Consider the following 26,616-nt stretch of genomic DNA (forward strand, 5'->3'; position numbering starts at 1 on the left):
GGGCCCCTTCGGTTATAGGTCGTTTCTGGCTCCGCCAGCGGTCGGGGTGGGATTTACCAGTGGTCTATATAGCTTGCCTAGTATATCCTGTTTTCCGCTACCGGAGGAGAGCTTGCTTCTTACCCGGGCACTCCTCTAGTAGTCGGAAAGAATCATGTCTTATTCTATAAGGATACATACCCTTACTGATACGGTGATTTATTTGTTTATTTATAGTTTTTACGTACTATCTCCGTCGTTCTCCGTCGTGGTTTCGTGGGCTCCTCACCACTCCTGGTTGGACCATTTTCTTGTCTCCGGCGTACGCTGCAGACTCCAACCAACCGCCTATCTAACCACACGTATTGCGGCGGAGCACTAGTTTTAATCTAACTTACATACTCCGGCATGCAGCGGAGTCTATGTTAGGCTGTAAGTGTGTACCCGATACTCATGTATCCCTCCACTTACAGGGTACTAACTGCCAGGATCCAGGCTGCAACGCAGTACTGTACGACCCCTGTGCCCATGAGGAATGCAGGACCCACGCCCCCGTGGTGCCACTACCCACAAACGGGGATGATTGTTCCTGGCACCCCCCCCCTTGAGCATGCACCATCTGCTACGACCTCGTGAGTCAGCTTTTGGGTGGGGTAAGTAGATTCCTGGACAAATTTCCTGTTATCAGTGGTTTACCTTTAGTTTTAAGCTACTTTAAGCTGTATCTCCGCCGATAGAAGCTTCATATCGCCTTCTCTTTCAGGCTGCCGCCGTGAAAGAAGTCGCCCTAGCAACCCTGAAAGCTTGGGTAGGCGGCTTCGGCAAAAACGCCGCCAAGGGCCAGCCTTACATTTTAGACAAGAAGCTGGCCATTCAGATCTTCCCCGGAGGCAAGGCGACGGGATATGTTGACCCCATCTCAGCAGCCCCACTCATAGCTTCAATCCAGCAGGAGGTGCAGCAGGCGTTTGGGTCCGTCTCGACACAGGAGCCGGTTCCAGACGTCGCAAACCTGGATCTTAACCTTGAGCCAATGGCGGTAGGTGCAGAGGACTTGTTGGTCGAGGTAGGTGTTTCGGGCGCTCAAGGACTACCTTTGAGTGCTCCTGGATCTTCTTCTCCTGTCCCTTCTTCTTCCTCTTTTCAAGGCTTCACGGGATCTGAGATCCCATCGCGTTCACCCGCTCTCTCTGTACCCCCGAAAGTGAAGGGACAGAGAGAACAGAAGACCCTCCATAAGACGACTTCCAAAAAGTCGTCGTCTTCTTCGGCAAGGAAGTCTACGACATCCTACGCCGACGCGGTGAAGGCTAAGCCTAGCTCTTCTCACTCGAAGAGCTCAAGAAGCAAGGCTTCTAAGGAGAAGGCCCGCGCTCCTGCCGAGCCAGTGCCTTCTCCGGCATCCACCGGATCCACTCCGGTAACTCCTGTTGGGGTGGCGGGACCTAGTGCTTTTGATCCCACCACCTTCTCAGCAGGAGTGTTGCAACAATGGGAGAGACGGTCGGCTCTCTCGGTACGAGAATTTGAGCAAATGTTTGCTCAACTCTCCAGTACCACTAACCAGTCTGGTCAGTCAATCCAAGACCTCTCTAACCGTGTTAGAGAACATGAATGACCGTTTCACTGGCCTCACTCAGCCCCCTTTCCTGGCAAGCGAACTTTTCCCTGTGGCAGGTACTGGTCTAGTCCAGCTACCTCCATATGAAATCCCTGCCAGCTTTCTCTATGAATAATCCTTGGAGGGTGGCAGCTTATGCCCCCCCCCCCCTTCAAGGATGGCATGATCTTCCCAATTCCGGAGTTTTTGTTTGGAAAAACAAAGAAAGGGGAATTTGGGCCAGGGGACTTTCAAGGTTTCTTTAACCCCCCCGGGGACTTGGACCTGCAGCCTTTTCATAAGGGTTACGCCAGGAGTGACGGAAACAGCTCTCAATAGAGAGGATAAAATCTCTAGAGAGACTGTTCTTTACAGTAGGGATCATGCGCAGAGGGAATGGGTTCACTGCCTGGAGGATTGGGATTGTACGAATACCAAACTCCAGGCATTCAAGAGCCCTTTCACTATCTTTGCCACGGAGGAGGAGGCTTCTCTTCCTTTTGCAACTAAGATGGTGGAAACGACTCTCCAAGCCGTCCTTAAGGATGAACCCGTTCCACAATTGAGGGAGGCGGAACCAACATCTCCGACTCTTTCCTGCCTTCGGAGAAACTGTGGGAGAAACTTGCCTGCCACTTTCTCAGTAGGGAAGCTGAAACCAGACTGTGCGATGGACCAGTTTGGCAAAAAGCTCCCTAGACTGCCTGATAAGCCTTATTCAGGCAGAGTTTGTTTGTTCGACAGCCCGTACGAGATTTGGGAGATCACTTAACTCCCTTATCATCACGGAGATGGCTGCCCTTTCTTATGCCACCGAACCACTCTTCAAAATACTGGCTAAGTCTCAGCTCCAGTCAGTTCAAGCTGATGCCTTCGACTTCTTTACGGCTAGAAGGAATTGTTGAAAGCATGTATTGCAAGAGGCAACTATTAGGCATGAACCTAATAGGCTTCTAGCTTCCAGCCATGTGGGGTGCGGACCTCTTCCCAGAATTCTTCTGTGAATGAGGTACATCACGAGGGCTGCTAGGCTTAATCCAGAGCCTTAGAGCCAGAGGGGTATCTCATCCAAAAGGAAGCAAGAGAACGCCCCTGCTGCTGGTAAGAAAACTGAAGAAGAACTGGTAGGAGGTCCAAACCATATCAGAAAACAGCAGCAACAACAGCACTTCGTCCAAGCTGTCCCAGTTACACAACAGGGGCAGCCCTCGACGTCTAAACAGACACAAACCCATTCTCCTGTTGTCTCCTCAGAGAAAAAACCACCCAAGCCCTCGACCTCATACACCGTCTCGCCAGCTTTCAACTCAATGAATGAGAGCCAACAGCCCTTCACCAACCTATTTAACAGGTCTCTAGGGGATAGCAGGGCGAGAGGTCACTTTCGCCAACCGGTACAGGAAAGAGCTGCAAGAAGGCAAGCACTTCAGGATGAGGAGCGCGGAGGTCAACCCGCTCAACAGCAGTGAGGCTCCCCAGGTAGGAGGAAGGCTGTTCCTCTTCCGTCACAAGTGGGGGTTCAGCAAATGGGCACAGAGCATCGTGTCCAAAGGATTGGGTTGGAGTTGGATCAAAGATCCTCCACCAAACAAGTCATTCTATCAGATACCATCAAAGGACTTGACAGATTATGTGGAGGAACTCTTCAGAAAGGAGCTATTGCGAGAGTCAAGCATCTAAAATTTCAAGGTCGGTTGTTCAGCGTGCCAAAGAAAGGCTCAACAAAAAGAAGGGTAATCTTAGACTTGTCAAAGCTAAACTCTTTCATTCGTTGCGACAAGTTCAAAAATGCTGACCATCTCGCAGGTGCGGACCTTACTTCCCGTGGGGCCGTCACCACCTCTATCGATCTTACAGACGCATACTAATCCATTATTTTCCCCTTTAATAAGCGAGACAACTTCCGTCCATTCCTAGGCTTTCAAACTAGGAAATCAGACGTTCTCCTTCAAAGTGATGCCCTTCGGACTGAATAGTAGCCCCAGGGTATTCACAAAAATAGCGGAAGTGGTAGTCCAACAATTGAGAACCACAGGGATAATGGTAGTAGTGTACCTCGACGATTGTATCTGGGCACCAACTGTCGAGGAGTGCCTCAAAGCAACAAAGAAGGTAGTGCAATTCCTGGACATCTGTGGTTCCAGATAAACAAAATAAATCCAGATTCACTCCGGAGTCTCGTTGCAGTGGCTAGGAATCCAATGGGATTTATCCTCCCACAATCTGTCAATTCTGATGGTCAAAAGGAAAGAAATAGCCAAGTCTGTGAGGCAATTTCTCAAAAGCAAACAAGCTTCGAGGAGAAACCAGGAAAGAATCCTAGGTTCCCTTCAGTTTGCCTCAGTGACGGACATCCTTCTGAAAGCAAGACTGAAAGATATAAATCAAGTTTGGCGGTCAAGAGCAAACGCCAAGTCTCGAGACAAGTTGTCAGTGATCCCACAGATCCTTCACAACCAGCTCCGTCCATGGACAAAAGTAAAGAACCTTGCCAAGTTAAAGTACCTGCAATATCCCCTTCCAATTCCCCTTCCGGTGTTAAACCATTCACGGATGCCTCCCTGTCCGGTTGGGGGGGATATTCTCAATTCAAGCAAGTTCAGGGGACTTGGTCCGTTCAGTTCCGCCAGCTCCACATAAATGTGCTGGAAGCAATGGTGGTATTTCTTACCCTGAAGAGACTCCTCCCCCCAAAGAAGCCTCATCTAAGACTAGTTTTGGGCAGTGCAGTAGTAGTACATTGCATCAACAGAGGAGGGTCCAAATCCAAACACGTGAATCATGTCATGATAGCCGTCTTTGCTCTAGCAAACAAGCACAAATGGCATCTATCTGCCACCCACTTGGCAGGGGTAAGAAATGTTATAGCAGACGCACTGTCCCGGTCAGTCCCTCTGGAGTCAGAATGGTCCATAGACGACATGTCATTCCAGTGGATATGCCAGAGAGTTCCAGGTCTCCAAGTAGATCTTTTTGCCTCACAAGCAAACCACAAGCTCCCTTGCTATGTGGCCCCCAACCTGGGACCTCTGGCTTATGCACGGACGCCCTGTCGTTGGATTGGAATCAATGGAAGAAAATCTATGTATTTCCTCCAGTGAATCTTCTTTTGAAAGTTCTGAGCAAACTGAGGACTTTCAAAGGACTAGTAGCCCTGATTGCTCCAGACTGGCCAAAGAGCAACTGGTATCCTCTGCTTCTGGGAGTTGGGTCTCCGACCTCAACGGATTCCCAACCCCAAGCTGTCACAACCAGTACAAATGAGGACTGTGTTCGCTTCCTCAGGAATTCTTCAGACCCTAACTTATGGACTTATGAAGTTTGCGGCTAAAAAAAGATGCTAACATTGATCCACAAAACATCCTTTTTCTGGAATCAGATAAAAGAGAATCAACTATTAGACAATATGACTCAGCTGCCAAAAAGTTAGCATCCTTCCTGAAAGAAACAAACACTACAACCATGACAGTTAATTTAGCTATATCCTTTTTCAGATCCTTGTTTGAAAAAGGCTTAGCAGCTAGCACCATAACTACTAATAAATCGGCTTTGAAGAAAGTCTTTCAGTTGGGTTTCCAAATAGACTTAACAGAATCTTACTTTACGTCTATTCCCAAAGCCTGTGCTAGACTTAGGACTTCTCAAAGGCCTACTTCAGTTTCATGGTTCTTAAGTGATGTCCTCAAACTAGCCTCAGATACTGACAACTCGTCTTGCACATTCATAATGCTACTTAGAAAGACGTTATTTTTATTAGTCTGGCTTCAGGAGCCAGAATTTCAGAACTGTCGGCTCTATCCAGAGATGCGGGTCACGTAGAATTTCTCTCCTCGGGAAGTTCTACTTTCTCCGGATCGCAGCTTTTTAGCTAAGAATGAGGATCCTCTTGCAAGATGGGCCCCTTTGGAAAGTCATCCCATTCGGCAAGATCCTTCCCTTTTGCCAGTATAACTTTTAAGAGCCTTTCTATCTCGTACATCCTCTAGATCCTAGGTCCTCTCTTTTATGAGAGAAAAGGGTGGAACTTTATCAGTTAAAGGAATCAGACAACAGATCCTTTACTTCATTAAACAAGCCAACCCTGAATCATTTTTGTCCAAAACGCACATGATTATCAGGGCGGAGTAGCTACCTCAATTAATTATTTCCAACATATGAACTTTGAGGATCTTAAAAAGTATACTGGATGGAAATCACCGACAGTCTTTAAACGTCATTACCTGAAGTCCTTGGAATCATTAAAATTTTCAGCAGTAGCAGCGGGAAACATAGTTTCCCCTGATTCTGCACAGTAGTTGTAGTATAAGATCCAGGTCTCCTTTCTACCTACCTCGTCAACATGCCCTCACCCTACTGCTATGCTCTTCGTGATACTCTAGCCTTAGCCGCTAGGATCTTATTGGTGGACTGCCCCTTATTTTTTTGCTAGGGGCACCCACATTGTATGCATATAAATGTGCTTCAGTGTTTCTACCCTTATTTTTATGCTAGGGTAGAACACAATGAGTTTGTATATTTTGTAAATAATTATTAATTTTAGTGAATCTTTATATACTGTTCTGATTACCATTATACTATTCTGTACTACCATTGTCTAGTATAAGCTAATTTTAAGTGCTTTATGTTAATATGGTGTAATTGGTTTTTGATTCACTTATATTATATACCAATCTTTTTACAATTTTGTTTCATTTTGACCTTTTACTTCCATCTTGTCTGTTTCTCTGGTACTATTTCATAGGCCGACACGAGCTGAGCCCAGAAAGGGATTTTGGGATTTTGGACGAAGGAAAAAAAAATCTATTTCTGGGAAGATTGGCTCGTGTTGCCCTTGGCGTTGGTAGTAGTAGTAGTAGCGGACGCATCACCCTTTGGTATCAGCTCTCTCAGGTGGGGGATTTTGTGATGGAAGGTCTAAATGGTAAATGACTCGTGGTAGTGATCTCACTCGCCCCTATTACCATACCGACACTTCTTTTATAGAGTGAGCGAGTCGGTTTAACTGACATTTTCTTGATTTTATTTTTTCTCTGGTAATATTAGGATTAATTTACCTAGAAATAATGAACTTAAGGATATTTCATAGGGCGACACGAGCCAATCACCCAGAAATAGATTTTTCCTTCGTCAAAATCCCTTTTCTCACCTCTCATTTTGTTTCTCTTTTGTTGCACAGCTTACAATATTCTTAAGCCTCATTTTTATTTATTTATTTTTTTTTCATTTTTTTAATAAAAAAAAAAACATAAAAAGGTAAGAAATACTAGCAATATTTGTGAATATATATACACTCGCAAGTCATGCCAACCAACTGACAATCTGCAGGCCGGAAGAAATTGAAATATTATCACCTGACCCACAATCATTTGTTTTCTCTGTTTCCAAATGTATTAGCCAAGAGCTGCAACACCATACTTAAATAGAGAGACAAGGTGATGCTGACTTGCACAAACAAGTACTATTTGAAATTCAGAGCTTATTTTTTTTTTATGAAAATTGGTTCAGGTGCTGACTGAAATTGTACAAGTTTTAGGCATTTGAGAACCAAAGTTTTACTGTATATTGTATCTAGTTGTGCACAGTGTTTAGCCCTGGCATGCTGAGAATGTGAAAATTACAAATAATTTGATTAGCTGTCATGACCTTATATTTATGTGGCACAGTTCATCTTGGTTGTCTGGGTTGTTTTTCAGCTTACAGGTTTGAGTGGTTTTTATCACATTTCTAAAGGATTTCTGCTTCCATCTCTTTATCAACTAAAAAAAAAAAAATTCCCTTCTAGTTGATTTAAACCTAGAATAATTAGTAAATTATTTTCATAATAATGAAATGGAGTATTGTCAGAAAAAGTATGCAAGGGGGATGTAGTTCAGAGACTTGGGGACTAGTATATTTTTTTCTGTGGCAAAGAGGAGGGTTAAGAAAATTTATCAAGAGTTCAAACTACAACTTTTGCAATTAGTAAAGAATATATAATTTCTGATATTAATGATAATTTTTAGAACCCCATTACCTCATGCTTAATTTTATTACAAATGCCATTGTGATAAAAATGCTGGTGTTATTTTCAGGTCATCACATACGTCCACACCTTACTAACTAACAAGAACACAAGTCGATCAGTGCAACGTGTAATGGTGTGTTGTCCTGTAAATACTGTGTACAATTGGGTGTCAGAATTCAATAACTGGTTGAAAGGGAAGATGTTGTCTTTTGAAGTCTGGGAGCTTGTATCGTAAGTATCTCGGTAAATTTTTGTTTTTGTGCAACAATGTAAAGTATTGTATTTGGTGTCATGTTATCCCATATTTCTTCCTCTCTCTCTCTCTCTCTCTCTCTCTCTCTCTCTCTCTCTCTCTCTCTCTCTCTCTCTCTCTGTCTCTCAGTTGCTCAGAATATGCACTGGAGTCTTACATGTAAAGGTTAGGTATTGGTAGGTGAATGTTTACCCAGACACGCCTTGCTTGAAAGTAGTAACAGGTCAAAGGTTGAGCCTTTAATCGCAGGGTTTGATGGTCCTAATTATATTTATCGTAATAACATCCAACATTCGCAAGGTGTCTGTATACACTGGGTCTGGATGACCTGTTTATCTTCAGGAGAACTTAGAGTATAGTTTTCATGAAATTCTTTGTTTAAAAACAGTAAGTTCTACAATGTACCATAGTACATGTTCGCTGGTTTCTGCAATCCAAATATTGACGAGACTGTATATGACAGTCCCTTGGAAAGGATTAGTGTGGCTCAGTCACAGGGTTCAAAAGCTTCATTTGTTAATTGGGGAGACTTTATTTTAAAGCACAGTGAGTGGCTTAATTTAAATTAAACAGATCAGTATGGCTGGTCTCCTCTTGAGTTTTGTGAATCCTGGGATTTTGTCCAACTAAATGAGGTAAACCTTGCATATTTTTGGTGATAGATTAGACCTCATGTTCACAGATGTCCCAGCTGTTGAGAAAACCAAGGTCTGTGAGCATATAGGCACTTCCAATCACTGCGCCATTGAGATGAACATATAGTCAGCCCCCAGTTAGTGGCAGGGTTCCATTCCTTGGTGCTTGATGGGAACCAAAAATTGCCACTAACCAAAATTAAAAAGTCTACGGGCACCACAATTCACCTTACAGTGCCCTATACTGGTGAACGATACCTTTGACAGTGTCACAGCCAGATATTTTACCCAAATATGGAGTAAATTTAATAAAAATGTGAAATTTCGTTTGCCTAACCTTTAGTTCTGCAAATTTTTTATGTCAGATTCGATGAAAACTGTGGCGCGCGCGCTCACACACAGAGTGCTAGCTTTTTCAAGAATGCTTGACAGTTCTTCCATCTCATAATTTATATCTTCTAGTTAAATAAGTTAAAAAAGCAATATACAAAGTATCCTTAATAAAGTTAGCAAACGCCACAGCCAGAAACAACTGAACGAAAACAGTTGTTTTATAGCAAACAACCAAACCGAATTTGAGAATAACACTTTTGCTTGGATTTCAGCTATTGTACGATAGTGAGAAATTACTTATGTTACAATTTAAATAGAATAGGACTGATATATTTTTACATTATACCTTTATTTGCTATGGAGAAAATATTGGTAAGGAAATAGAGTTCTGTAGGCAGTCCCCGATTATCGGCAGGGATTCTGTTATCAGAGAGTTGCTGATAAGCAAAAACCACCATTAACCAAAATTCAGAGATTTGTGGCACTGATAACTGATGAATGGCACCTCTTTTTGGTATTTTATGGTGCCATAGCTCTCTATTACTGGCACTTTATAGTGTGGATAACTGAAACTGGGTGCCAGTTATGGCACCATAAATCACCGATTTTATGGTGCTAGACCAGCACCATCAAAACTGGATCGCCGATAACTGGGGACTGCTTATACTGCTAAATTTAAGCTGCAGTTGTAGCTGAAGCTGAGAAAACACTGCCTATGACTATAAATTATCGTGCATCAGCAACATGGATGAAACCCTACCTCAAATAATAGTGGAGAAAGAAGTATTTTGTTAAAAAATACTGGGAACGAAAGATCATATTTTACTGTTGTTTTCACACCAATAAGAGATAAATACGTTATGCTGGGCTGGGATGATTATTTACCCACTTTTTTCACTTACACTTGATCTGTCCATATCAGTTCTTTTTGTTACGGTGAAATAACTATCTAGTGACAATTGCTTTTTACAATTTTTCACTACTGTAAAAGTAAAAATAACTAAGCTCTGTAATGCACAAACTGGCACTGCGTTCAGCTTCTGCATGCCTTCAGTTGTTTGTTTAAATGGCTTCCTTGTGAAAAGATACTTTATCTCTTTCCTTTTCTTCCATTCTTGACTTAATACTTATTTGTTTACAAAATCCTCATGTTTATTTTCAAGTGTCCTGTTTGGCAACAGTAAGTTGATGTATTGTGGCATAATTAATCTCTTTCATGCACTCAAGATCCAAGTGTAAATCTCTCTCTCTCTCTCTCTCTCTCTCTCTCTCTCTCTCTCTCTCTCTCTCTCTCTCTCTCTCTCTCTCTCTCTCTCTCTCTCTCTCTCTCTCTCTCTCTCTGCCACAGTTTCGTACACAAGAAAAAATAAAATCTTGAAAAGTTTTCTTCATATAATGTACAGCTTCATTACTTCACACTCTTAATTTAACTTTTTAACATATAAATAATAGAAAAAAATGTAAAGGGGGACTTTTTTAAGTTGGCTGGAACGAATTATCCTGATTCCCTCTTTCTTTGGGGATATTTTTTTCATATTTTGAACAAATCGTGCTTTGAACAGCCTTCTGAAACGGATTAAGTTCAAAGTATGAGGTACTACTGTATTATTGGATACAGTGAAGTAAAGCATAACTTTTTGAAGAGCCAAGGAAAAGATGCATATTTGTTGTTTGTATTTTTATTAGGGTCTTTCGGCACTTAGGCTAAGCCACCAATAAGCAGACAACACTCCCATCTATTAAAAAAATAATAACAATTTAGTGCACAACAAGACGTATTTGTCATATTTCAACTTGAAAACACTGCGTATAATGAAAAATAACCTTGTCCCATATAAATAGTTTCTTGAGATTAATTTACACTAATTAGAAGCAAGGTAAATACTATGGTGAAGTAAACTTACTTCTGCCTCGGCTAATTCATCCAAACCAAAACATTGATTGCTTTGTTTGTATTTTATAATACAATAGTATTATGAGACTACGTGCAGTATTATTAGATACAAAGAAGTAAAACTTAACTTTTCTAAAGAGCCAAGGAAGTGATGCATATGTATTTGTTATGTTTGTATTTTATGTGGGCCGGTTGGTGTTTAGGCTAAGAAGCCGATAACTAGACAATGGTACTATAAACCCTACAGAGAGTAAACCCCAGTTATGAATATATTGGACAAGTGCCATGAAACCAAAATGCCGGTAACCAATCCCAACGGCAACCCCAGCTGCCTGTATCGCAATCATATTCATATTCCACCATTGGAAAATCTGTCTGGCTGAAATATAAAGCCAATTGGGAATGCATAATTGAAGCATGTTAGGCACTTAATATTTCAGATGCTGTATCAGATCCATATCCCAAGAAGTAGTTAAATGAAATTCTGAAGGCTATTTTAGTAAGGTATGTCCATAGAAAGGTCATTTATCGCTGGACAAATGACCAGACATGGTTTAATGATGTATGTAAAGAGCTTACCATGACAAACAAAACTAGTTCAGTACACGGAGATGAAATTATCCACGTGAAAATTACACCAATTTTTCTTGAGTCTTGCCATGCTGTAAATAGAATTTATCATATAGCTGAGAGAAATAACAATAATTCCTTGAAGAGGAAATTTGATGGAATTACAAAGCCATATCTGAGGTGGGCCAAATTGGCATTATCTGTCTGGGTCAGGCTCATCTTCAATTTCTCCACTACTAACAGATGATGTTAGATTGGTTACTGGCCTTAAGGAAAGTGCTGAACTACAAAAAGCTTTTAAAGCTAAGCAATTAGCTGAGGATGTCCTCCCTGAAACTTGTCATCAAGAAATTTCTTGATAATCTTGACTTCTGGGGAAGAGAATAGCCTGATGGCTTCATCCATTTGTATTTTAAAAAGGTTTCTAGTGTGTTGGCTCCCAAGATTAGTAGATTCAATAGATTTTTATGTTGATGTGTATCTTTGTGGATGAGTACAAACTCAGCAATACAGAGCCTGTTCCAAAGAGTGGCATATCTGTTTGACTGCAGTAACTACACGCCAATTTCTTTTCTCCCTGTGGTCTTCTAAGTTGCAGAAAAACTTATTTTAAGCCACTATATAAGTATGTGGACTAAAAGATTGTTTGCTGATAGTCAGTATACATATAGGAAGCAGTTAGGTATCTACGATGCTCATTCAGATTTTACTTGCAATTTGTAAGAGAACCTTAATAGGGGTTTTGAATGTAGCATAATTCAAATAGATTTTACTGCTGCTTTCAATCAAGTAAATCACAAGGCACTTATTAACTTCAAAAGTGGGTGGACATGTTTTTAGGTTTTCTTCAAGATTTCCTTACAGGTAGGCAGTGACGAGTTGAAGTTGATGGGATCTTTAGCTAACCAAGATCTAGTTTGTCTGAAGTTCCACAGGGTAGTGATCTAGGTCCACTGTTATGTTTAGTGTTTACAAGTGATATGGTTGTTGGCCTGGAAAACAATTTGTTCACTTTGCTGATGATGCAATACTTGGATTCAGTAAAATCTCCACTTATGAGAAATGAAGCTGCGTACAAGTCTCAATTGTGACATGGAGTGGATTAGTGAGTGATGTAATCAGTGAGATATAGTAAGTTGAATAGCACCTCATTCAGATTTTCCACCTCATACTCCCCTCCAGGTGAATGGGACTGCTGAGTGAGTCTTAAGCTGTAACTATTCTAGGTGTAAGTTTTTAGAAATAGGTAAAGAAAGTGTCAGCAAATGCTGCATGGAAGTTAGGTATTGTGCTAAAGGTCTCATATGTATATTTATAAGTGATAACATCAGTGCAACCTGTTTTAGGTCATTGGTTGCTCCCCGTCATGCAAATGAAAGTGGAAATGCTAGTGACTAAGTCACATGCTTGAAAGACGTGATCATCATGCTCTCTCTCTCTCTCTCTCTCTCTCTCTCCTCCTCTCTCTCTCTCTCTCTCTCTCTCTCTCTCTCTCTCTCTCTCTCTCTCTCTCTCTCACCGAGACGAGAGAATTTTTATAGTACATGCACTATATGTTTATTAACCCTTAAACGCCGACTGGATGTATTATACGTCAACTAAAATTGTCTGTCAGGTGCTAAGTGGACGTACGGTACGTGGACTACAAAAAGTTTTTTTAAATATTTGCGGAAAAATAATTATAGGCTTGGTTTGTGAAAAATTTTAAATCACACACCTTGAGGGATGCTGGGAGTTCACGGATCACGGTGTTGTTTTGCTTTCTTCTCGTACTAGAAAGCATCAGCGACGCATCTCAGAAATTCTTTCGTCACTTTGTCGTGATTTTTGCTCTGTTTTATATTAGCCGTTACATAGAGTTTTATATATGAAAATGTGCGCAATTTCATGTAGAATACAATTAAAAACAACCCATGGTTGTAGCTTTTATAAGTTTTGAAATATTTTCATATAAATCACGATAAGTGCCAAAATTTCAACCTTCGGTCAACTTTAACTCGACCGAAATGGTTGAAAAATTGTAAGCTAAAACTCTTACATTCTAGTAATATTCAATCATTTACTTTCTTTTTGCAACAAATTGGAAGTCTTTAGCACAATATTTCAATTTATGGTGAATTTTTAAAAATTTGTCCGTACGTCCGCATGGTAACTCGGCCGAAAATCTCTGAAATTCTTTTGTCACTTTGTCGTAATTTTTGCACCGTTTTATATTAGCCATTACATTAAGTTTTATATATGAAAATGTGTGCAATATCATGTAAAATAAGATACAACAAAAAATAACCCATGGTTGTAGCTTTTATCAGTTTTGAAATATTTTAATATAAATCACGATAAGTGCAAAAATTTCAACCTTCGGTCAACTTTAACTCGACTGAAATGGTTGAAAAATGCAATTGTAAGCTAAATTACATTCTAGTAATATTCAGTCATTTACCATCATTTTGCAACAAACGGGAAGTCTCTAGCACAATATTTTGATTTATGGTGAATTTTTGAAAAAAAAACCTTTTCCTTACATCCGCACACGGTAACTAGGCCGAAAATCTCAGAAATTCTTTCGTCACTTTGTTGTAATGTTTGCAATTTCATATAAAATACAACAAAAAATAACTCGTGGTTGTGGCTTTTGTCAGTTTTGAAATATTTTCATAAATAGAAAAAATTCGACCTTCGGTCAACTTTAACTCAATTAAAATGGTCAAAAAACGCAATTGTAAGCTAAAATTCTTAGATTCTAGTAACATTCAATAATTTACCTTCATTTTGCAACAAACGGGAAGTCTCTATCACAATATTTCGATTTATGGTGAATTTTTGAAAAAACGTTTTATGTCCACGCATTACGAATTCATGCATCATTTTGTGATATTTTCTGTGTTACTTTGATCGTTTTACTATTTACATACCAAAATCCTCGCAATTTAGTGTTCAATACAACAAAATAAAAATTAACTCAAAAGCTTTAACCGTTTTGCTCACAGTGCGATTTGTATACAATTCCATATATATGAAATTTTTTTTTGCGCTGTCATATATTCCAATATTTGTATATGATAATGATATTTTTTTCATTTCTGATGGTTGCATACTAAACTTCAGGCAATGACAAAAATAGGAGCCAAAAATGAACTCTTAAACTTAAAAACTAAGCGTGCTGTGATATTTTGAAAAAACTTTTTCTGCTTCAGCGCTAACTTCCGAACACCGCTGGCATACGACAGACACTGGTAAATAGAGGCTCGGCGTTTAAGGGGACCGTCCGCCATGATGTCTATTTTTTTTATTTATTGCGCAAAATACATAATTTTCATATGTTTTAGATATATATAATACCTTCATCATATAAAAATTTCAAGTCTTTTGAGCAAAAACTTTTAGTTTTATTAGCAAAAATTGATTTAAAAAAAAAATAGGTAGCGATTTCTCCGCGAACATGACATGTTGTATTGAAAATCATACCATTAAAACTTCTTTATATACAGAACAATTCTGTGCGACAGAACTTTTTTTTTTTCTTTTGTCTAGACACTCAAAAAATCTAAAAAAAGAAAAAAAAAGAAAGAAATAAAAATTTTGTCACACAGAATTATGGGATTTTTATTCCTCTTTCCAATGATATCTTTCTCTCTAAAATTGGATAATAAATAACCGAGTAATGGCTACCGACATGCGCATAAGTATGTTTTTGAGTTATGAGCTCCCAAAGATTTGCTATGTAAATTTTTGCTTTTTTCTTATAAAAGTCAAAACAACATTATTATAATTACTTTATTTGTACTTTTATTGTTGATTTCTCCATCAAGGATCCTGGTCCTACCCTTAAAAGTGGTATTAATACCCTCGGCGTGACACCAGACAATGATGTTGACGGCGAGACATGAGACAATGAGGGCGCTGATAACAATGAATTATCGTGTTTTTCTTTCAGCACACTCCTGGCCTTCGCTAATTTTGCTAGCCTTAGTTGCTGAGTAGCCTTCTTGATCTTAGGTAACTCCGGCATTGCTATAAGTTCACTAGTTATAAAAAAAACGTAAATAGCTAGTGACCAAACGCAAGTGCCGAAGTGCGTGTAACTCCTTTGACGTCTGTGGCGTAACTGAGTCATTCTCCGAGTCTCGCCTATAAATAACCGCTCTGAGCAACTCTCCTCTCACACTACCTTTCATTGCTACCAGATGTATGAGAATCTCAAAAAAAATCTGAAAAAATCCCTGTATATCTGCAAAAATAAGCACGCAAAAACGATTCTGTCAAACTCAGTCATACAGACGACGCAGTTACGATGACGTCATAATTTAAAAACCGCTATATCTTCATTATTTGTAAAAATAATTGCCTGAAACTTCTGGAAAGCGTGCACGGCATGTTTCTGCATAGATACAAGTAATAACTCTATTTTTTATTTTTTCAAGTTGACATGTCATCCGCCATAGCGGACAGTCCCCTTAAGGGTTAACACTTTCAGATAATAATAATAATAATATAACTGTAATTACAAAATTCATATGTGATATTATTTTAAAGAAATACTACAATATTTCCATTTCACTCTTTTGAATAAGGATAACACTCTCTTTTGCCATACTAAGATATTTATGACATAGTGGTAACTCTATCCCTCTGTTTTGCTGGAAGCATTAGAAGTGTATATACATGAATTAACATTCCTGAGAGAACAGAGAGATAAACTCTCTCTCTCTCTCTCTCTCTCTCTCTCTCTCTCTCTCTCTCTCTCTCTCTCTCTCTCTCTCTCTCTCTCTCTCTCTCTCTCTCTCTCTCTCTCACTGAGGTGATAGAATTTTTATGGAACTATTATTTAATATTTTTATGGATGTTTTCAGTTAATAATGATAATTACAAAAATTTGTATGTGGTAGTATTTTAAAGAGATAAAAATAACCTTTCCATTTCACTTACGTAAGGATAACTCCTTTCTCTTACTGAGATGAGAGAATTTTTATGGTATATGTATGTGTTTATTAATATTTTCAAATAATAATAATAATAGTAATAATAATATAATTTCAAATTAAAATTCTTCCCTTCATCTATGTATCCATTTCCTTACCTACCTTCTGTCAACTCCAGAGAAGCTCAAACTCTGGTGGAAGTGCTCTTCTTGTAAGATGAGATATTGCTCACTCAAGAATATAGTTGCAAACTTAATTACAAGCTGTAGCTGTCAAAATTCACTTTAAAAAGATGTACACAATTTGTTCATTGTATCTCCCTCCTAATAACCCAATACTTGAACGGCAGTTAACACACTTGTATGAACAGCTACCTCGACCATTTCTTATATTGGGAGACTTTAATGGTCGACATGAACTTTGGGGTGACATTTTAACAAATCAAAGAGGAAACCTTATCTTTTCATCAATAGAAAATTCAGATATGACCCTTTTGAACACTGAAAAACCCACCCATTTTCACATTCAGACTGGTACATTTTCATGCATTGACTTATCTATCACCAGTTCTGATACATTCATTGACTTCAACGGGGAGGTATTGGATGATCTATATGGTAGTGATCATTTTCCAATTGTCATCAGAAATGAGAAATATGAGCCAGTATACAGAATGCCTAGGAGGTGTACCAATAAAGCAAATTGGCCTCTTTTCCAGGAACCTAGTTATATTGAACTAGATGCAAAAGATATGCCAACAATAGGAGAAGCAGTGTTCTACTTAACAATGATTTTTATGTTTGCAGCAAAAAAGGCAATCCCAAAAACCAGTGGAAAATTGCATCGGAAGCCTGTTCCATGGTGGAATGCTCAATGCAAAATACGACATAAAGCCATGAGAGCAGCTTCTACTAGGTACAGAAGACATCGATGTGTATGCTACTTGATCTCCTTTAAAAAGGCTCGAGCCAAATTCAAATGGCAAATAAAACATGCGAGACGAGAATCATGGGTACTTTTTATGTCAACAATTACCTAGAAAATACCTATGACCAAGATGTGTACGGTTAAGAAAATAGCAGGAAAGTACAATCCTAGTCCCCTCCCTGTTTTAAAAGTCAATGGTGACTTTATAACAGACTCAAAGGCTGTAAGCAATGTTTTTGCTGAACATTTTGCAATGATATCAAGCAGGGATGAAAATTCTCCATTCTACAAGGAGAGAGTGTTAGCAGAGACTGAAACACTTGATTTTACTTCTTTTAAATCTGAATCATATAATATGCCTTATACCATGGAGGAATTTTTATTTGCTCTTAGTAACAGTAAAAACACTGCACCTGGACCTGATGAAATTTTATATGAAATGATCAAGAATACTTGAAAGGAAACAAAAATTTTCTTTTTAAGTATTATTAATAGAATTTTTAAGGAGAGCGATTACCCTAGTGTTTGGGAAATAGCAACAGTTTTACAAGCTATAGACCAATAGCTTTAACATCCTGTTTTTGTAAACTTATGGGAAAAAATGGTAAATTTTAGTTTGGTATGTTAATTTAGAATCAAAGAAGATTATATCATCATCTCAGTGTGGCTTTCACCTTATGCATTCTAGCACAGATGTATTGATACGTTTGGAGAATACAATTTGTCAGGCATTTGCTTCCAAGCAGCATTAGGTGGCGGTTTTCTTTGACCTAGAAAAGGCCTATGATACTGCCTGGAGGCATGGAATTATGAAAGTCTTGCATGAAATTGGTCTGTGTGGAGAACCACCACTTTTTATTAAAGTTTTTAAAAAAATCATTATTTTAAAGTCAGAGTAGGTAGTACTCTGTCTAATTTGAAAGAACAAGAGGAAGGAGTACAACAGGGAAGTGTGTTAACTGTCACTCTTTTTGCCTTAGCCATAAATGGGATGGCCTCAAAAATTCCAAAAGATGTAATGTCAACAATGTTCATTGATGATTTATCTATTTCGTGTGCTGCATCTAAAATGTCTGTTGCAGAGCGAAAACTTCAGTTGATAATAAATAAAGTTAACAGTTGGGCAGCTGAGCATGGTTTTAAATTTTCCTCTGCCAAAACTGTTGTTATGCATTTCTGCCAAATCAGAGGGGTTCATCCAGACCAGATCTGTTTTTAGATGGACAGAGACTCGCATGTATACAGGAAACAAAGTTTTAAGGCCTCATCTTTGATAGCAGGTTAACATGGGAAGCCCATCTCAGGAGCCTCAAAGTCAAATGCATGAAGGCCTTAGATGTTTTAAAAGTCCTAAGTCATACAAATTGGGGGGATGATAGAAAGAACTTGTTACATGTTTATAAAGCAATGATTGCTTCAAAATTGGCATATGGGTCAGAAATCTACTCATCAGCAACTACAAGGAGTTAGATACTTTGAATGCAGTTCACCATGGGGGAATTAGAATTGCAATAGTAGCCTTTAGATCCTCCCCAATATCTAGTTTATTAGTGGATGCCGGTGAACTGCCCTCAGATTTGATAACAAAGTTTGCCCTGTTGAAATATTGGTACCACATACAGAGAACTCCTGAGTCCTTAGCCTACAATACTGTTTTTAAAGGCAATTTTTGTATTTATGAAAAATATGCTTCATATCCAAAGCCTTTTGGATACAGGGTAAAATATGCATTAGAGGAGCTCATTGTAATAAAAGGAAAAGTAATTCCAGCAAAATTTTCAAGATTCCTCCATGGAGGTCGCCCTCTGTGAAATATTGTAAATGGTTTTCTGGTTGCAAGGCAGACTGTTCAGATGATATTCTTAAACAGAAATTCCTTTGCCATGCTGAAAAACATGATAACTCGAGGCAATTCTTTACTGATGGCTCCAAATCCAGTGCAGGCGTTGGAATTGGAGTGGTATACCCTGACAGTAGTGTTATAGTTGCATTACCAAGTTGTGCTTCTATTTTTACTGCTGAAATTTTTAGCATTTTAACAGCACTAAAGAAAATTGTAACTTTAGAAGGAGATAATTTTACCATTTTAAGTGATTCCAAGAGTGCCTTGGAAGTTTTGGCATCTTTTAATCCAGTACACCCTGTGGTACTGGAAATAACAGAGTGGTTGTTTTTATTAAAACAGAAACAGAAGGCAGTTAACTACTGCTGGGTTCCTTCACATGTTGGTATTGTTGGAAATGAACGAGCTGATGAATTGGCTGAGTTAGGTACATCAAAAAATCCAAGAAGTATAGCAATTCCTTGCTCAGACTACATTCCTGAAATTAAAGAGACAGTAGAATCAGTTTGGCAATTCTTTTGGACAATAGAGAGTAATAATAAAATGAGAGAACTCACCGATGTAATCAACCCCTGGCTTTATATGTTAGAAGACTGTCGGAAAGAGATTGCATTATGTAGGTTATGGATTGGCCCCACACGGATTACTCATGGGTTATTAATGAACAATGACCCTGAACCATTTTGTGATTATTGTCTTGTTCCCCTCACAGTAAAACATATAATAGTAGAATGTCCCAGCTTAATATCAGCAAGGAACCTTCATTTTAACGTAGTTGGAAGAATGGATCTTAAACTGGATGCCATTATAGGCTGAGATTTTAATGAGGATAGCCTTTTTAGTTACCTTCAAGAAGCAGGTCTTCTTGGAAAAATTTAGGTTAGTTTGGTCAAGAACTTTGAGTTTGTGTATGTGTTAGTATGTGTCAGTGTATATCATGTGCTTTCAAGTCTTTTTACTTCATAAAATTTTTATGTACATAAAGTTGACCTCCAGTTGATATATTTATTACCATATATAAAGTTTTAGTACTTTTAATACTATTTATTTTGACAGAACTGTAGAATTTGGAAGTATGCCGGCTGCCTGTGTTACTTGTACTTTTGTTTACAGTTGATCTGAAATAGGTGTGTAGGTTGGATGGGTATTTCATGTGTTTTTGGTGTCTCTGTAGTTCTCTTGACAGATTTTATATAAACATATTTATAGCATTTTAATTGACTTTTTCCTTTGCAATTCCTTTTAATGATACAACGTCAATAATCTCGTTGTTGCGATGCCAGTAAGAATTAACAAATCAATCAATCAATCTCTCTCTCTCTCACTGAGAGGAGATCATTTATATGGTACATGTATGTAATAAGTTTATTAATATTTTCCAAAGATTATACTATAATATGTACAATGATACTATAACTGTAATTACAAAATTCATATGTGAGTATTTGAAATACAATAATCTTTCCATTTTACTCTTTTAAGTACTGCAAGGACAATATCTCTCTCTCTCTCTCTCTCTCTCTCTCTCTCTCTCTCTCTCTCTCTCTCCACAAGATCTGTTTGTCATAGAGGTAACTCTCTCTTGGCTACAAGTGTTAGAAGACGTATGTATGTACGTATATACCTTTAAGGGTACTAATGTTTAAGATTACTTTGAAATTATATTAATACAATCTCTAAGATTAAAACAGTAATATGATGATAATTTAAGGTAAATTTGATGTAGGATGTTACATAAGGTATACATTACATTTGGTCTCTCTCTCTCTCTCTCTCTCTCTCTCTCTCTCTCTCTCTCTCTCTCTCTCTCTCTCTCTCTCTCTCTCTCTCTCTCTCTCTCTCTCAGCAAAGGAATTGATAGACAGACAAATAGATACTTGTTCAGCCCTCTCTTTCTCTTACTTGGGAAAGAGATATGTATTTATGGGAGGGGAAGAAGTGTTGCATATAGAAGTTCATTTCAATCTTTTGATATTGTAAGGAGTTATTTTCTCTCTCTTTCTGTTATTACCAATTCAATGGTTTATTTGATGTAGGATGATACTTTAAGTATGTATTTGGTATTTGAATTTTCAAGATAGACAGTTATAATCATTTTTAGAGGGGAATTATAACTTTCTCGGGGGTGTCTGGTACCCATTCCCCTCCCCGCTAATTAAGGGGGTAATTATATATATATTATATATATATATATATATATATATATATATATATCCAATATTCACACATACATACACTATCTATATATATAAATAACTATATATATCAATATATATATATATATATAATATATATACACACATACACATACACACACATACATGCATACATACATACATATATGTTGTTGAATTTCAAAATCAGTTATTTTCTTAACCCATTTTTTCCAAAATTCCAGTATAACATTCAGTACAGAGACATAAGGTTCAATATGTAGTTAAAAATTGTGATTGTATAAAAAAGATAAATGATTGAAAATCAGTTTTTCAAAATTTCAAGTATATTGTTCTTGGTAATGAAAAATTCATTATCTTTAGAGCAAAAAACTAGACAGTATTGTTCATACAAGTATTTGCTCCTATAAAGAAAAATAAAATAATCATGAAAATGCTTGTATTATGATTAGAGGGGCTTCATGAAAAATAAAATTCCTTGTAAGGATTGCCCATCGTTTTACGTTGGTCAGTCAAGTAAGAATTTATGTGTACGTATTAAGCAGCATATGTATTCAGTTAGAACAGCCCAGACTTCAAATGCACTGTTTATCCATCTGAGTGAAAAATCTCATTGTATTAATTGGGCAATTATAGAAATCACTAATAATAAAAACAACCTAAATCTTAGTCCGGGAATGTACCATTTGGACCCATATATTTGTAAGATGTTTTTGAAGGACCTTAAAATAAATGAACTACTAATAAGTTAGTCCCACATGTATATTGTATAGAGTTATTATTTCTCTCTCCCTCTCTCTCTTTCTCTCTCTCCGGTTCGATATTCTCTCTCCCTCTTTCTCTTGCTATATATATGTATATATATAGTATTTATTTTCTTTCGTCTTTTCATTAATAATAATTTTTTGGGGAAAATTTGTGTAAATTTCTTGATATTAAGTTGTATATGCTTCTTTGTTTTTTCAAAATGTACTGTTTTCTGGAAGAATAACCTGTTTACCACGTGTGTACCCTCCAAGGTATGGCTACCCTCAGGCGTTTCCTCGTTTCTGTAGAGTGAAATCGACCTTATTGCTAATCTTGTAGTGTCAGTTTGGATATTAACCCTCTTACGCCGATTGGACGTATTAAACGTCCTCTCGATTTCGGCTAAGAAAGCTATCAAGAAAGTTAACACTTGGCTTTTGGAGAAGAGGGAACAGGGGAAAAATGTTTTCTGTCTTCCCCCTTCGAGACTTTCGTCAAGGAGCCGTGTCTGGTATGACACTGGAGAAGTTTTTTCCCTGGGTGTGACTGCCTCCGCTCAGGGAGACTTTTCTAGTCTCGTTGACTCTTCTCGTAGATCAGCCCTTAATACTGCTAAGATTTTCTTTTCGGCAAATGAATTGGATCATCTTTGCAAGAGTGTTTTGCGTTTTTGAAGTTGTTAGCTTCCTGGATTGGGCCATTGCTTCGCTGGCCAGGAAAGTCAAGTCATTTGGACTTTCGGAGGAGTAGTTGAAGGAATTTGCCTCGGTACTGGATTGTATCAATAAAGGCATCTGTGATGGAGCTTCGGAGCTCGCTGCCATTTTCGCCTCTGGAGTATTGAAGAAGAGACAGATTTGGTGCTCCTTCTTGTCGAAAGGGGTCTCATCGAACCAGAAGTCTGCCTTGCTCTTTTCTCCTTTGGACAAGAAGCACCTTTTTCCGCAAGAGATTGTGAGCGAGATCGCTCAATCTTTAACACAGAAAGCGACCCAGGATCTGTTTTCACAGTCAGTGAAGAAGCCCAGGAAGATAGCTCCAGTTCTTTCTGCTTCTCGGAGTGCTCCCTCCACGGAAGCTCCTAAACCATTTCGAGGGAGAGCTCCCGTTCGATCTTTCTCCAGGTTTCATGGAAGAGGTAGAGCCTCGCCTAAACCACTCCTTCTTCCATCAAGAAGTAGGCCCGTAGTCCTCCACACAGCAGTAGGAGCCAGATTACACCTTTTCTGGCAAACCTGGTTTCATCTCGGAGCGGATCCTTGGACGGTCCAGGTCCTGAAGGAAGGATACACCATTCCGTTCATCAAGCACCCCCCTCTCACAGAATTTCCTGTGAATTCGTCAGCTTACTCGGAGAACTCCGAAAAATTTGCCGCCCTCCATCAAGAAGTTCTAGCCTTACTGGCAAAGAGGGCCATAGAGTTAGTGGACTTTCCACAGGAACCAGGATTTTACAATCGCCTTTTCCTGGTAAAGAAGGCCACGGGGGGTTGGAGACTGGTGTTGGACGTCAGTGCCCTGAACGTCTTTGTCCTGAAGACGAAGTTTTCTATGGAAACGACCCAGTCGGTATTAGCAGCGCTTCATCCTGGAGGTTGGATGGTTTCCATAGACCTTCAGGACGCCTATTTTCATATTCCGATTCATTCGGAATCGAGAAGATTCCTGAGATTCGTGTTCCAGGGCCGCATTTATCAGTTCAGGGCCCTCTGCTTCGGCCTGTCGACAGCTCCACAAGTGTGTTCACCAGAGTTCTGTCGTCAGTAGCAAAGTGGCTTCATCTGGACGGGATACGAATCTCCATGTATCTAGACGATTGGCTTCTCAGGGCAAGTTCCAGACAGAAGTGTGTGGAGGACCTACAAAAGACTTTAAGGCTGACGGACAGCCTAGGTTTGTTAGTAAACAAGGAAAAGTTGTCTCTCTCTCCTTCTCAGGAGATAGTTTATTTAGGAATGAGACTGAATTCAGTTCTTTTTCAGGCTTTTCCATCTCTCCAAAGGATTGACTCTTGCCTGAACAAGATAGACGAATTTCTCATCAGACAAACTTGCTCGGCGAATCAGTTGATGAGCCTTTTAGGAACCTTGGCCTCAATAGAACAATTTGTAAGTCTGGGCAGGCTCAACATGAGACCACTTCAATTTTACTTGAAACAGAAGTGGCAAAGGAAAAAGTTCCCAGACTCCTTCGTGTTCCCCATCTCGGAAGGAATCAAGCAGGACCTCCTTTGGTGGAAATCAGAAGGAAGGCTTGTCTCTAAGCCAGTTGAGCCCCAACCTTGCGCTCTTGTCAGACGCATCGGACAAAGGGTGGGGAGCTACTCTGGGGAGAAAGTAAGTGTCGGGACTTTGGCAGATTCAGCAGAGAAGCTGGCACATAAATCTAAAAGAGTTGAAGGCGATTCATTTGGCTCTAATCTTCAAGACAGAGGTAAGAGGGAAAGTAGTGCTGGTTCAAGCAGACAACACCACGGCTCTCTCTTACATAAAAAAACAGGGGGGTACACACTCGTTCTCTCTGTGCAAGGCAGCGAGAGACCTACTCATTTGGGCGAAAGAGAACAAAGTTGTCTTGAGCACAAGATTTATTCAAGACTCGAAAAATGTAAAGGCGGACATTCTCAACAGGAGAGGGCAAGTCCTCTCCACAGAGTGGACGCTACAGCCTCAAATATGTAAGAAGCTTTGGGGGATTTGGGGATGTCCTCAGTTGGATCTCTTCGCCACAAACAAGACAGCTCGTCTACCACTGTATTGCTCCCCAGTTCCAGACGAGGAGGCGTTTACAGTGGATGCCATGCTTCTGGACTGGTCAAATCTGGATCTTTATGCCTTTCCGCCTTTCAAAATGCTAAGACTAGTTCTGGCAAAGTTCAGAGGTCATCAGAACGTCAGGATGACTCTGATAGTCCCCTTTTGGCCGGCCAGGAATGGTTTCCGGACCTACTACTGCTGTTGACGGATTTTCCGAGAGAGTTACCGTTAAGGAAGGATCTACTCAGACAGCCCCACTTTCTGAGGTTCCATCACAACTTGTCCGCTCTTCGACTAGTCTCCTTCAGACTGTCGAGCATCTCCTCAGAAAGAGAGGATTTTCAAAGAGAGCTTCAAGGGCTATTGCTAGACCCACCCCGAAGAGAATCCTCTGATCGAGTGTACCAAGCTAAGTGGGTCCAATTCAGAGCTTGGTGCAAAGAAGGAGGAATTTCGTCTTCTAAGACCTCTATAGCTCAGTTAGCTAACTTCCTTCTTTTTCTTCGTGAGAATAAGAAGCTTTCTTCCCAGACGATTAGGGGTTATAGAGCTATGTTGCTCTGTGTTCAGACATCGAGGATAGACATTTCTAATAATCAAGACCTCTCAGACCTGATTCGTTCCTTTGATACGACCAAGACAAAGGAGTCAAGAACAGTAGTTGGAACCTGGATGTAGTTCTTAAATGGCTGATGTCAGATAGATTCGAACCGATCTCCTCTAGTTCTTTTAGAGATCTGACTAGGAAGACACTTTTTCTTTGTGCTTTAGCATCAGCTAGAAGAATCAGTGAGCTGTATGCTATTGATAAGAGAGTTGGATTTGCTAAGGGCAATGCCATTTGCTCATCCATGCTGGGTTTTTTGGCTAAGAATGAAAATCCCTCACGTCCTTGGCCTCGTTCTTTCTCTATAAAGAACATTTCGGAGTTAGTGGGGCCTAATGAGCCTGAATGTCTTCTCTGTCCAGTGAGAGCACTTAGACATTATGTGCAAAGGACCAAAGGTATAAGAGGTAAGAGTGATAACCTGTGGTGTTCAGTGAAAGATCCTTCTCGTCCTCTTTCTAAAAATGCGCTCTCCTTCTTTTTAAGGAATTTGATTTCTGATGCACACGGACAATGTCAGGACTCAGAAATTAGAGCAGTGTCTACGTCTATGGCCTTTAGACGTATTCTGTCTTTGAAAGACATTATTAAATCTACATATTGGAGAAGCAATTCTGTCTTTGCATCTCATTATCTGACAGATTTGCAAACCACATATGAAAATTGCAGTACATTGGGGCCATTCATTGTGACTGACACGGTATTGGGCGAGGGAGAGAAGGATGTATCCCATCCTTACTAACTTTTCTCCTTGATTATGTTTTTTGTATTTTTAAGGTTGTCTGAAGATACAGGGGTTTTTTGAGTATCTTTCAGTCTTTTAATGTCTTGGTGTATTTCTTAACCGGTTGTGGTGATCCCTCGTTTTTCATTGTATTTTGTGGTGATTTGTACTGCGTCCTGAGCAGGGGCATTATAGTCTTGTCCGTTACGGTCACGTCCTCAACGGCAAGTACTTATTATTGTGTCCGACACACGGATCCATATATCCTGTCGGTACAATAAAGGCCAGCAGACTACAGAGGCAGTAACCACTGAGTCAGCAGTCTTTAAAGGTAAGGAACCTATATCTTTGGATAATTCCAACAGTTGTTATTTTAGCTGCCATTGTCCCACCACCTAAATGTGTCAATTAGCTATATGTAACCACCGGGTAAGTTATATAAATGAAAATGACATTTTTATAATAATATAAAGTTTCACTTATACTTACCCGGTGGTTACATAACGAAGCCCGCCCTCCTCCCCTCATATGGACAGGTAGGCATGAAACTTCTGATTTATTGTTGAAATGGTTCCCGGTACCCGGTAGAGGGCGGGAGTAGAGGGATCACCTGTCAAACCAGTTAGCGCTATACCGGGCGAATTTCAAATT

The 26,616-nt window shown here is 39.4% G+C and overlaps 1 protein-coding gene across 1 annotated transcript in view; it reads left to right on the forward strand.

Moving 5' to 3' along the window:
* LOC135220917 (transcriptional regulator ATRX-like) overlaps positions 1 to 26,616 on the forward strand; it is a 507,237-nt gene that overhangs the window by 256,322 nt on the left and 224,299 nt on the right. Inside the window, 1 exon segment of the mRNA XM_064258551.1 lies at positions 7,651 to 7,814. Coding sequence (XP_064114621.1) covers positions 7,651 to 7,814 — 164 coding nt within the window.

The sequence above is a fragment of the Macrobrachium nipponense genome, chromosome 2, assembly GCF_015104395.2.
Source record: "Macrobrachium nipponense isolate FS-2020 chromosome 2, ASM1510439v2, whole genome shotgun sequence".
In the NCBI taxonomy this organism is placed as follows: Eukaryota; Metazoa; Arthropoda; class Malacostraca; order Decapoda; family Palaemonidae; genus Macrobrachium; species Macrobrachium nipponense.